This window comes from Echeneis naucrates, chromosome 12 (assembly GCF_900963305.1).
Source record: "Echeneis naucrates chromosome 12, fEcheNa1.1, whole genome shotgun sequence".
In the NCBI taxonomy this organism is placed as follows: domain Eukaryota; kingdom Metazoa; phylum Chordata; class Actinopteri; order Carangiformes; family Echeneidae; genus Echeneis; species Echeneis naucrates.
Window position 1 is genome coordinate 9462800 of NC_042522.1, and position 13786 is coordinate 9476585.

Here is a 13786-nt window from a genome sequence, read left to right on the forward strand (position 1 = left end):
TTTCTGTGAAGGTGCTCTGTTTTAGGGGACCTGGGCTCTGTGTGGGCCTTTCAGAGTGTCCATTTATCTATTGTGAATGCAGAGGCTGCATTAAATGTTCAGTGACATACCCCTATGTAACTGCTTATCATCCATCACTCAGATTACTTAAATTATGCTGCATCAGGCAGTGTGTGTGGCTGGTTTGTTCAAGCGTGAGAATTTCCTGTTTTGTTTCTGGAGGAGTGATAACACAGAAGCTATGGCTTTAACATTGTAAAACAGGCATTTTAGTTCTGAGTTGTGAAAGTAGGCCTTTTGTTGAATCAATTTCTTTTATTTACTTAATGAAATGAAATTAAATGAAATAGTTAAATATATGAGTTAAATATATAAGCGGATGAAGATGGATGGATGAATGGATGGAATTAAATACAGCACTGCTGAAAAAATGTGCAGGTAAGAAGAAGACAAATTCAGTGTCTGTTTAGTTTCCTTTTGTTTATGTCTTTCTTTTTTTTTTTTTAAACCAAAAATAATATGCAACCAATCTATAAATGAAATTGAAACAACCCTGTTTAATGGAAGGTTTTTTCTATCCAGACTGTGTGATCAAGCAAAGAGAGCCGTGAAATCTGGACACCAGGTTTTCACACAGGTGAACACATGGGAGGGCATTGTAGTGTTTAAATTAGCTGCTTGACAAAAAGTTAATCATTACAGCTCCCCTAGTCTGCTCACCTGTTTGCTTGGTTATTCAGTGGTGGTGACAGAAACCTTCACAGTGTTAATCCAGGACAGGATGGCTATTTATATCACAGTAGGATTTGATTCATGGACATTAATGATATGTATTGAAGCCACTGTTTTGTTCAGATACTGTAATAGTTTTCTGGTATTCCTCTGAGGCTTTCAACCTGAACCATGTCTTTGTCATTGAGGATGCACTGGTCCTTTTCAGTGGGTATTATTTGTGCATTTAGTTTTCACTGAAATTAAATGAATTTATTGTACTGAATTGAAAGAAGATGATGTGAATTTTGGTAATGGAACAAGCAGGTTCCTTTACCTCTGGAGAACATCATTTTCAGCAGGGGAATCTCAGTTCACAACAATCTTGTGATGTGCTATCTTTTTCTCGACATTTGATTTTTCAATTTGTATTCTATTTCAGTTAATTGTACAGCAGGATCCATCCTCAGATATTTAACAAAGGGCAGCTGGATCCTATTCAGGATGGGACTGTCTGCAGTGTATCCAAATGGACTGTTGAGTTTTGTTTTCTGTGTTTTTTTGCGTGTGTGTGCGCGTCAGTGCTGCTATGCCACCCACAGACTATCCATTACATATATTGTAGAACCATATGATCTGCATGAATCGTTGTTGTATTTACAGTGCCGTGTTAGTTGACTGTGTACTGGTACCATGTATTATTGTGAAATAAATACAGAAAGGTATCAATAAACAGATACAGACTTTCTGAGATACTGAACATGGTAGGAGCCAAATTTTCAGCCTCACTCTATTATTGATGATAGAGACCATTAGACAGCATTTCATTGATTAGCTTCCTTACAGACTGTCAGTTGTATAAGTAGCCATGAATGCTAGAATGAAAGCACAAGAATAAAGCGCCCATACACATTACTTACAAATAATGTGAACATGGACTACAGCTCTGTTGAAATTCTTTTCAATATCTTGAGACATTATGTTTTTTAACATAACATAACATGTTTTTTAACTGTGCAGTGCCCAAGTGGGGCACTACACAGTTAAAATGCTACAGTTGCATAGTAAAACAGAAAGTAGCTCCTGTATGTGAGGAAGGCAAAAGTGCAATTGTCATCATCTTTTGCTTCCCAGCATCTCCTAAGTGTAACACTTTTGCTTAAGTGTAAAGTTAAAGTCCTTAAACTTTTTGTTCTGTAATTGATCAACTTGGAAGCTACACAGGAAAAGCTGGTTTCAGTAGCACATCATGCATGGTGCACATTGTGCAAGTAGTTTTTCACAGCGTCCAGTAATGGAAGTTAGTCATATTGGAGGTGTGCAGCCTGTCACCTGCAGCTCTGCAGCTTATTGTTTCATTGCTCATTGCCATGTACAAAAGTAATTTACTGTCAAAAAATGCATTGTCAATGCATCTTTAATGAGTAATTGCTATTAGTGTTCATTTCATTTACAAAGACATTACTTCCCTCTGGCCTATTTACAAGAGAAAACACAGGTGATTTGCTTTAGGAAACAACAGGAAATGCCTGCATCACCATACATGTATTACAACATCACGAGTCAACAGTAAAATGGAGACTGATACTTTATGATAGAAGTATAAACAGTAGCACTGGATTGTTTCCTGGGAATCCGACTATAGTTACACAAAAGGAATCCATTGGCTCTCGGCTCTTGGAAAAATTTTAATCATAAATAGTAAAGAATATTTTAATACCAGGATATAGCATACTGTTAATATTAGCTTTGTTTCAGCAACGACAAAAGCAAATGTTACTGATTTGGGCCATAAAAAGAAAACAGACTTGCGCAGATGTAGGGGATCCCTCTGTGTCAATGGTGATGGCTTATAAATTCAAGGGAAAAGGTATAACCAGACTGCCTGTCCTGTTATGCCTCCTCCTGTTTCTTGGTCAGCCTCCTGGCTCTTAACACAATGATACAGGAGATGTTGCTGCATTGATCTGGTCTGAGCATGTATGAATGTTGGGGACATACCTCCTTACTTCAGGTTCCAACATTAACAACAACATTAACTCAAATAACATGTAAAGCTCTGTGACTGTGTGCTAGTGTGAGGGAGGAAGGTTTCAGAGGAACAACTGAAACAGGAAATTAGTTCAAGTCATGTCTAGTGAAACTCTATTTGTGAAATAATTTGATCTAACTTTGCAGTCTCATTTATCTTTTTAGTACTTTTTAGTGTATAAGTAAGTCAACTCCAAAACAGTGTGAATGAGACACTTGAGCATGTAGTTCACTTGTATTGTATTGGATAACGGCAGTGGGTATTATTGTATCATATAGAAAAAAAAAACATGCATTCAATGTAACCCAAACGTCATCTGTGGTAATACAAACCACAGCTTTATGTAAACAACACAAGACATCTCCTCAGGTCTGTGAGAGGCTAGCCACAAGCACAGGCACACACACACAAACATACCATTTACCTTTGTATTATCTTTGAGACATTTCATTTGTGAATCACATCGTTCAAGTTACTTTTTTGAAGTTTATGGCAATTCTATGATTTTTGATGCTTTCGTGCATAATCAGCAAATTGCTAACCCACAATGTGATTGCTGGTTTAAGCCTAAATGTCATGAGAACTTTGTGCTCTTCCCTGGCTGTGGTGTGGACTTCCCAGCCATGTTTGCTCTATTCTGTCTTTACTTGTCCATGGAACAAAGAATTTATCAAGAATAACTTAAGATGAGACAAGATTAGTTTTTTTTGTTTTTTTTTCTCCTCTCATCAGGAATCAAATGTCAATAATATAATTACCCATAGATATTATATCATGGACGGTCTTACATTCTGACATTGTCTGTAGAAATCCCATTGAAAAGAAATGGCTGCCCTTTATCCCTTTATGATGTAAGGTTTGAATGGTCAAATGTCTGAGAAAACAGCAGCTGATAACCTTGTCATGCGTCATAAATGTCCTGAGTTTTACCGCTGTTCTTTACCAGCTCTTTTTTTGTGCTGTTCAGAGCATCATGTCTGTAGATGTTCCCTCCGTACTGTTCATTGCTTCCAGTCCAACCCAAACTCCACATTGTTTTCCAGCAATCGTCAACCTCGACGATGCCACAAACTGAGCTTCAGACACAATTTCTAATGGAAAGACAGTTAAACAATGTTTGAGAGGCATTATACCAAATGACTCAGCAACGTCACTTAAGACCTTGGTTATTGTCCTAACACTCTCCAGGCAGAAGCTGGTAATGTGCAGTTTTGGCTAAGTTATTCTTGCCTGTTTATTTTAATTGTATTTTGGATTTTTTGTGTTATTTTCTTCACTTGTGATGTTCACTCACTGCTGGTATTTAAGTTCCTGGAGGGATCCTCCCAAAAAGATTGATAAAGTTTGTCTGTCTGTCTGTCCGTCTGTATGTAGTGCACTGAAATTTCTCTCTAAAATACTCAATATGAAACACAGATGCTTGAAGATAGTAATCTCTTTGAAGCAATCGCTGTGTTTATCCTGAAAAAAACAAGGGTGAATTTGATACAAAATAAATCAATGAGCCCAGTGTATAAGTGTCTCCAATCTGGCTCATGAACACATTGTTGCAGGCTGAGTTTTTCTATGGGACTGTCTAGACCTCAGTGGTATGAGTACATCATGACATCACTACCCTGAAACTCACTGATAAGTGATCAGTCTGAAAGCCAGAGCAGCTGCACTGAAACCAACCAACTCAGGACTCCAGATACTTCTGTCAGCCTTGAAGTGATTTAAAGTGATTTGAGCAAAGAAAGGGGGGCTGTTTTAGATAAATTTACTGTACTGCTACCGTTTCTAAAACTGCTCCTAACGCTTGATTTTCAGCTGAAGCTGCTGTTTCTATTGCCACTGCTGTATAATAATAATGCACACAAAATAGACAGATTACATAGGAGTTCAGTCTTTTGTTAATTGTCAATCTTTCTGTTTGATCTGTGATAAATTACTGCTAATTTATTGTTAGGTTTTTTTTTGCCCCTCGTGAATTGTCCTTTGAGACCTCTTATAGATGACTTGACTGGCTGATTTAATGAAAGATTAAGAATATAAGAGTTTAAATCACTTTTCTATGGAAATGAGGAGCTTAATCACAATGACTCAGAGCGGCTTCACTCTCTTTGCTGCCCTGCAGTGTGGGTAGGTGGCATCGATCCACATGTACATCATTATTCTGTGCTCTGTGCCCATAGAATTGTTACTATCAGCTGGAAACCTTTTCACCAGATGCTCCCTCTCCGCTCAGATTTAGTCATGTTAATAATAACTTTGACCTCCATAACCGACACTCTATCTACCCCATGGCTGGTTATTTGGGTCTGTCATAAGAGGATTCTGTCTCATTCACACTGATAAGCAAAGACAAACCACTGATCACCCCACACCCCCTCTTTGTCCCAATGTCCCAATTCCCATACTGTAAAATGAGAAAAAGAGCAAAAGCACATTGCAAATGGGAGACCATTCTTCTGTGAAAGTGGAACAAAATGTCAGCTGTCTCTGATAAAGGTAGAAAACGTCAACAGGGAGAGAAAACACTTCTTTGCGGCCGTTCTGGTATGTTCAAATCATTGAAATGTTACAAGACATGGTAATTCGAACCCACACAGCAAAGTGGAAGGTGACTCAGGTAGTTACCACCAACTTTCACGCCTTTACCCCCCTCCCATTGTTTTGGGTGTAACTTACTGTAGTGTTCAGTCTAAGGTTTCTCACTTCCAACATCTTTATGCAGCTGTTTCTAGCAAACAAGCTATGATGAATCTTCTCAAAGAAGTCTAGCTAGTCTTAGCTGGTTGTGAATTTCTCTGAAACTATTTACATTTTATTGCATCAAATAAATCCCTAACCCACAATGCACTACATACTGCAATTTTATCTAAGGCTGAAAAGATTAGTTAATTCAAGTTAAGGTCCAATCAGAAAAATAATCAGAAACCGTATCATTTATTGAATAATCATAATATATACATTTGTACTTATAGTTTCACAGTTTATGAAAAGGTTACTGGTGGCTTGCCACTTTTAGCATTGTGTTCAGTTGAGGACATTAGATACATTTTCTTTATTCCCACAGCAGCTGCCTTGATTTTATCTCAAGTCCTTGAGTCGTGCTGATGTAAACAAGATATTGTCTCTTGGTTGTATGTGTGCTCATTGCAGAGTTCGTAGGTGTTGGGGAATGTATTTGCAGTACTTTACTGTCTGAATATATGTTTGTTTCCTCTTCCTTGGGTTTTTTTTTTCTTCCACCATTGGCACAAATGAGACTGAAGGGTTTCAGGTCTCCAGCCCCGAAATGTTTTTTCTAAAAGCCTGCTTCACCTGAAAAGAAAAAAAAAAACACTCTGTCTTGTATTATTTAGTTGGCAAAGCAGTAATGTTTATGAAACCAGCTGATCCAACATTTGATACTGTAGTGAATATGATTAAAAAGAGAAATGCTGGCTCTGACTAAACTTTGGTAATTTGGCTTCAAAACAACCAGATATCTTGGCTTTGACTGTCATTGTGAGACACGAGGGCTGAAAGTGTACAGTATCTTTGCCTCAAACATCAATGAATTCATTGTTGTTAGTATTTTCTATTTTGATTTAAGTTCTGAAACAAGCTCCTTACCATCTGAAACCAGTCTAATGAGATCAGGTCAACAGAGGACACCAGCAATTGTCAAGAGGGAGTAGGCTAGTACTTAAATGTAGGTCTCTGCTGGCATAGATACCAGCATAATGATCTAGGCTAGCAGAGAGGTAGCATTTACATGTCTTAATTCTTGAGCAAACCATTATAGAAAAATGACAAGAAAAAACTATCGGATCTGAAAGGATTAAGTCCCTCATAGACAATAAACCAGTTGATAATTTAGCTATTAAATAGCTAAGCATGTATTAGCATTATATGTCACACCTGGTCATGTCTGTCTAGATATGAGCCTCATGCAAGGAATTATGGAAATTTCAAAGCATGACGGGTAATGTGGGAGAGAGTGTGGCATACAGATTACATGTCTGCCAATCTTTCTACAGGAATAAACCTCTTACAAATTCACGCAGACATTCTGTATGCAGGAGTGGGTGGGTGTGTGTGTGTGTGTGTGTGTGTGGGGGGGGGGGGGTTGCAGATGTGTCCGTGCAGATGTGTTTCCCCTCATATACATGCAAACAACATAAACTGATGAATGATAGAGGTGGTGGACATTACTCATAAGTGATTCAGATTGTGGTAATTTGATGCATAATTTTCATGATTCTTGAAATATGTGAGGAGTGGTCTAGTGTGAGCTTTGCAGCTCCTTAAATTGTTGGCTTGCTGAGCTTGATCTACGGTAAGAAGGCACACGTTGGTTAAATGTTTCTGAAGCAGCTCTCAGTGCAGTGTTTCTGCCTGCTACTGATCTGACAGAGATGCTACTCAGGACGTGTCTGAACGAACAAGTCAGGCTCTGCTCTTCAGGGGATTCCCTTACAGTCAGGAGTGATAGAACATAAGATCAGGTGACTCTGTTTGAAATGTCTTACTTAAAGCATTAGAGAGGAGACGAGAGGACATGTTGGAAAAGTGAGAGGGACTAATTGTGTGCAGCACTTAAAGATTTAATGACGGTATTAAGTGTAGCATTGGATTACATGTAGTCCTGAGGGGCAGAGTGAAGGCTCTGACCTTTTTGCAAGAACTGGAAATATTTGTCTGAACGCACACTTGAACTCATCTGTGAGATGCCACTCTTTCCAGAATGAATGAGGTAAGCAAAGGATGGGTTGGCTGGGGAAATGCACCCTCAACTGTGCGTTTAACCCTGATTTAGGTGGTGCTGATAGGATCAGGAATGGAAGAAGTGCTGTGTCAATGGGACATACTGTCATTTTATTTCAGAAACTAATCCATAAGAAATCTATTTGGTGAGCAACCTCTCTTTCAGCTGTTTCATCTTGGCCCGATTTAGTGGCTTGTAGCATTACAACATTTAAAACAATACATTTTTATCAGACAAATACTGCTTTGAGAGTTTCCATGCCTCATTATGCTGGAATGTATAATAACGTTTGAGGAGCCTTTTTCTGCATGTGAGGAATGATGATCAATTCAAGTCATTCAGTGACCTCAAATAAAATCCTGCAGACAGTGTTATTCTCTGCTCTTTTGTGCCTGGGAAGCTGAGGGCTTTGTTCTTGGGAGTCCAGACCTTTAACAAACTCACTGAAGCTCTGTTGTGTTTCAGACCTGCTGAGATTAGACCCAATGTAATCGGTTTAAATAACGGGCTGTCATTGTCAGTGTGACTTCCCTCTGTACCTCCAAGATGACTCATTTTCCCCATGTATTGATGTAATAGACAACAAGCTCTCACTGGGTGGTTTTATCCCACGCACATCTGTAGTTTATCCTGGAAAAGTGAACCATTTGTGCTAAAGTAATTATTCTCACTCAGTGTGTATGTATGTATGTATATATATATATATATATACACACACACTAAGTTAAGTTTATTGATTATTGTTATTGTGTTGCATTTTTTTATTGTCTCACACTCTAGTAAATTTAATATTTTTAATTTTAGTGACTGCTGCTTTGGCGTAATCTTAACGTAATCTTTAGGAAATTGTGGGTCAGAAAAATAATTTGACACCAAAAAATAAGCCAAACATTCAACATTTGGGAACTGGGAAAAATTTGGGAAAAAATGTTTTGTAGAGAGAAGAAAAGTATATTTCTCAAAGAAAAAAATCATTTTAGTTTCTTGTTCAGTTCTGAAATTTGAGTTTCAATATTAATTATAAACATTATAATGTATGATTCCTGTCTCAAAACTAAAGGATGAGGCTGAAAATGAAGAATGCTGTAACACAGTCAGGTATGGCAGGCAAGTGCAGTCAAAGCAGGATTTTCTTTCTAATGGCATTAAACACATCATTATCTGCACTCTCTCCTGAGTGATCCACTTACTCATCCATACCTCATCTTTGACTCTCAGCCACATCCTCGGTGACCCACCGTCATCTTGTTCTTGTCCACATCAGAGAGCCCTTTGATACAATAAAACACAGAGTCCATGTTTAGGCAGCAAGGTCTAGAAATACTATCAATTACATCCCCTCTTCTTGATCTTTCGGCCCACACAGTCAAATCTGTAAAATCTAATGAGCAGTAGCAACTGGGTTATTTCCACCTACACAAACTCTCAGTGAACCTTGGAAAGGAGCTGGACAGACTCCAGTGTACTGGCACCAAATCCAGACAGCTGCTGAGTCAGAGCACGCTCTGCTGCTGGCTTCCCTCTCACTACCAAGAGCTGGCCTCCCAGAGGCTGTGGTTGGAAGACTGGAAGAGAACTGTGGTTGGAAGACTTGAGAGAACTGGCCTCTGGCATAAATTCTTGTGCTGGGACATCATTGTTTCTACTTCGATGGCAAGAGAAAACACTAAACCAAGTCCATCCTGCGTTTTGCAGGATTTCAGTTTCTTGACTGGGGTGGGTTGTGAAAAACCACTGCTATAAGGCATTGTAGACCAGTGATGTGCCAATTTCCTTGCCTCAAATTCATTGAAAAAAAATTGTCTTTAAATAAAGACAAATAGCAGTGTTAGTTTGCCCAATCACCCGTGTAATACTTGGACTGGCTCTTGTCCCAACGTGGATATCTGTTTGGCTTTGTGGGACCATAGAAAATTAAATGACATTTGTCTCCATGTTGTGTGTGGGATGTAATAAACCAGACTAAACCACTACTTCATCACTCTATGGTGGTATAAAGTAGACAATGACCTTGATTTAATAAGAAACTTCACATGTATATGTTGGTTGTGATGGTTTTATACACACATTTCTATAGGTTCTTGATGATTTTCTTCCATCAGAAAAATATGTGTAATAATTACTACAGGTTCTGTTTTGGAACTAAAACAGTACACAGCCAGTAGTTGTATTGTTAGTTTTTGCATGTTATCTTACTTCCTTAAACTAAGGTGGGGTGTCAGATTACCTGATCTTCCAAACTGATGTTTGAACATGGTTACAGTCTTACAGGTTTCAGTCCTTACTTGTTGATCAACATGACAGATGTCATCCTGGGTTTTACACAATAAGGTGGTTAAAAAAACCGATGGACTAGATATGGAGCATTAGCTAATATCTCCAAACTCAAGGCTAAGGTTGGAGCTTTTTGGACTTGGTGTGTTTGTGGTGAGATGTGAAGACACACTTTCTTTCTATTTGGATGAAGTTGTCACCAGACACACAGTCACCACTCATGGTCCATCTAGCCATGTGGCTATGGAGAGGCTAACTCATTCCTCAGCCACAAAGCAGCCTGTCTGTTATCGTGCAACTGCTCACTATTCAGCTGTGTTGCTGTGGCTCTTCTGCTGCTGCTGGGATATGAACAGATTACCCCCATACAGATTACCTCCCTGTAGCATACTTTTGCACCTCTGTTTTTGTGTCTGTGAAGTGAAATGCATCCAGAAGGCTCACAGGATGTGTAAATGTTGAGTGTGGTGGTATTATTCTCCTCCATCAATGAGGCAGATGGCTGAAGGAGCAGATTGCAGAGTTTAATTAATGACCAAATGAATAGAAGCGACTGGCTGAAGCACACCGTTCTCTTTTGTGAGCCATCGATTATACTTTTTGTTTTTACCAGCAATAGATGTCCCTCCCTTTTCCCCAAAACGGTGCCAGCAGTCCTGCCGGTGTGGATAGCACAGCCATCTGCCACTTTGTATGTGTGTGTGTGTGTGTGTCTGCCTGTGTGTGGCCTGGGATGCCAGCACGGAATCACAGAATCCTGCGTGGGTGTGAGCTGTGATTGGTGAAATAGTCCAAACAGGATTTTTTTTTTACATCACAGTATGTTTGTGTTTTTTTTTTGTTTTTTTTGTTTTTTTTTTGGGGGGGGGGGGGGGGGGGGGGTGCAACTAATTCAGGTCTCTGCCACCGTGTAAAAACTCACACGCAGGGTTTTGTAATATAACAGCAACTGGTAGACATTTTTTTAGACAAGGGCTTATCATTAATATCTGTTTGCATGAGGCCTTTGTTGAAATAAAAGGAAGGTTTCATCAATGTGTTAAAGTATTTTAATATTCAAGGTACAAATAGCCGATTTTTAGCTATGCTACCCGACTGGCTCAAGGAATGGGTATGTCAGTCTGTCCGCCACGTTCCCCCAAACTAAAATAACACAAAAATTATCCAGCACAATGACATTCTTTGATTTTACAGACAATTAACAGATGGATTACTATGGAAGCTTTGTGTGAATATCATGGTACTTGGTTCCTGAACAAATACATCCAAAGTCATGATCATGATCTGATTGCACATCACTAAAACATTTTGACAGATTTTTGAGTACACAAAATTGGTTCAAGGTCAGTAAGCACAACAAGAATTCACACATAAGGCGCACGGGATTATAAGGATTTTAAGTGCGCCTTATTGTGCGAAAAATACGGTTCTCAACTGAACCAAAAGAAAAGGTATTTATAATATACATCAAGTTGACGCATCAAGACACGTCATCAGTAATGTGACTTGGGGTCATCGAGTGTTTCGGGTCTTTCAACATTAGGCAGCCTCACCTGGCAACCCGGCTGGTGTAAATCAAGCCCAAATTTGTGTCCAGATGGCGCTACCCTACCTTGACTCTCCCCGACTCATGCAACTTCCTCTCCCTCTTTGACCAGCTTAATGGCCTTGCGTAGGGGGACCTCACCTCAATTGGCTCCCACCCTGCTCACCACCCATTGCTCTGCCTCTTCCACAAGCTCAGCATGCTTCATCTTTTTCCTGTCTTGGGCTTCCTTTACCATTGCTTGAAGGCTTCTAAATTCAGCAGCATATCTAGCCCTGCTGCTGTAGGTTTCTTCACATACTGATTTATTAATTGTACCTTTAATGCAGTTTATTTATATCCCTTATCATTACAGTCAGGCACAGAATTTGTTCCAACTCCTGTTTTTTCTTGTTTGACCGAATTAAATATTGTTCATGTTTTAAATGTCTATGATTGTGGTGATGTTTCATAGCTGATGATACGGTTAAAACATTTATTTTATTCATTTTTAGATTATGAAAAAAAAAAAAAAAGAAGTTTTGCGTGTTTCTACTCAAAGTAAGAATTCAGATCCCATATTACGACCACTACAACACCATCAGTCTGTCTGTCTGCTTATCAGAGCATTGAGGTAATACTGGCTAGGGCATCTTTGTGTTTAATCTGCTGGCTTCTGACACAGTTATGGTGTGTGTGTGTTTGTGTGTGTATGTGGGGGTGGGTGGGTGCACGTGCACATATTATTATCAGAGAATTTTCATTTTCTCATGGAGAGTTGGCTGTGTTCACACTGTAGTGCTGATTCTGTTGCTCACTTGCAGGTGGACTGATGATTTCTGTCACAGGACACAGGCAGCAGCAGTGTGAACACACAGGACCTTTATGTGATGTGAAAATGATCTGGCTGATGTTTGAATCAAGAGTAAGAGGATGATAACATAATTTCTCTTTGAACCAGGCACAGGAGAACAGAACATGATGGTGTCTTTACTTGCTCATATGTGAACCTTATCTTAAGTGACAAAGAAAAGAAAATGCAGTTACTTCACATTAGAAGCCAACTGACTTCTCATGGCTTTAACTGTGAAGGGCAACCACAAACAGGGAAAACCCCCATTGATTTTTATGTTTTTATTTCTATGTATGAATGCGTACTTAGTTGTGTTATCTAAGTTTTAAAAATAATCTTTGATAGTTTCACATCCCCTCTCTTACACTTCTCTTCAGATCTTCAGTAAGATCGGAGCTTCCCTCCTGGTTGGCTGACTGTTGAGTGACACATGGCCAACAGATTGTAGCCTAAATATTCAAGTTTGCACTAAAATGATCTAATTCGGACTAAAATAAGCTTTAGCCACTGGTCTTTTAATATTAATTTCACTGGGAAGACGGTACAATGTCATATTGTCTTTATCACATCATTGGGCAGCATTTTCTTGACATTTATTGTGACAGAATGAACTCCTAACGGTGATAAACAAATGAATCCTAATGACTTGTAGGCACAGTATCTAACTACATTTTGCATTTCTTTTTGGACTCAGTGCTTTGATGCTTTCTCAATTTATTGAATCTAAATGCAATTTAGATTACAATATGCCTGTAACCCTAACCCTAACCCTTTAAACAGCCTTTAAACACTCAGGTTCAGAATCAGTTGACTGAATACTGTGGCAGGTTGGGGTTTGTTTTGTTGCTTCAGTATCTTAGTTATCTTTTCACCATGTGCATTGGAGAAGCCAGTAATCAAACCACCAGTCATGATCTGTTCTGTTTACCACTACAGCAGAAGGCCCATTTCAGCAGGAGAGGCCCATAATGATTTAGTGAAAGATCTCTCTTTGTGAGGCATTCTTATGCTAATCAGTGTGTATCGTGCTGCTGGTTTGCATTTTTCACACTAGGGTTCCCAAACTGCTTAGACCCAGCTGCTCTGTTTACATATACACTGTATTGCCAAAAGTATTCACCCATCTGCCTTGACGTGTATATGAACTTAACTAACATCCCATTCTTAATCCATATGGTTTATTATGACATCGATCCACCCTTTGCAGCTGTAACAGATGTATGTTACAGCTGTAGATGTATGCCACGCTTCATGATATGACTTAAACAAAAACAGATGAAAAAAATGATGAATTTATTATGACTGAAAGCATCTCTAGTACCACATGTGTGAATAGTTAAATAGTAAACAATGATATATCAGCAAAGATGCTAAGTTTTGGACACTGTGTTGATACTTTTTTTCTCTTCTCTTCTTGCAGCAATCAAGGTGAACTGTCAGGGCTCATGTGGGATTTCCAACAAAATGAATGACACCTCCTGGACTCTTGAGGAGCAGTACTTCAACAGCACACTGTCTGTTGCTGATAAAGGTGATGGCAGTAAAATCCTCATGATTTTTATCATGAGTGTTTCTATTGGTCACTGTTCTGTGTTCTGGTTGCACATTGAGTCTGATCATTGAGCAGGCCACATGTTTTCAGTAGCATGAACACTT

General features: G+C 39.0%; 1 protein-coding gene across 1 annotated transcript in view; it reads left to right on the forward strand.

The window, feature by feature from the left end:
* Positions 1–13786, forward strand: part of arrdc1b (arrestin domain containing 1b) — a 29132-nt gene that overhangs the window by 1882 nt on the left and 13464 nt on the right. Inside the window, exon 2 of the mRNA XM_029516203.1 lies at positions 13551–13661. Coding sequence (XP_029372063.1) covers positions 13551–13661 — 111 coding nt within the window. The remainder of the gene's footprint in view (positions 1–13550; positions 13662–13786) is intronic.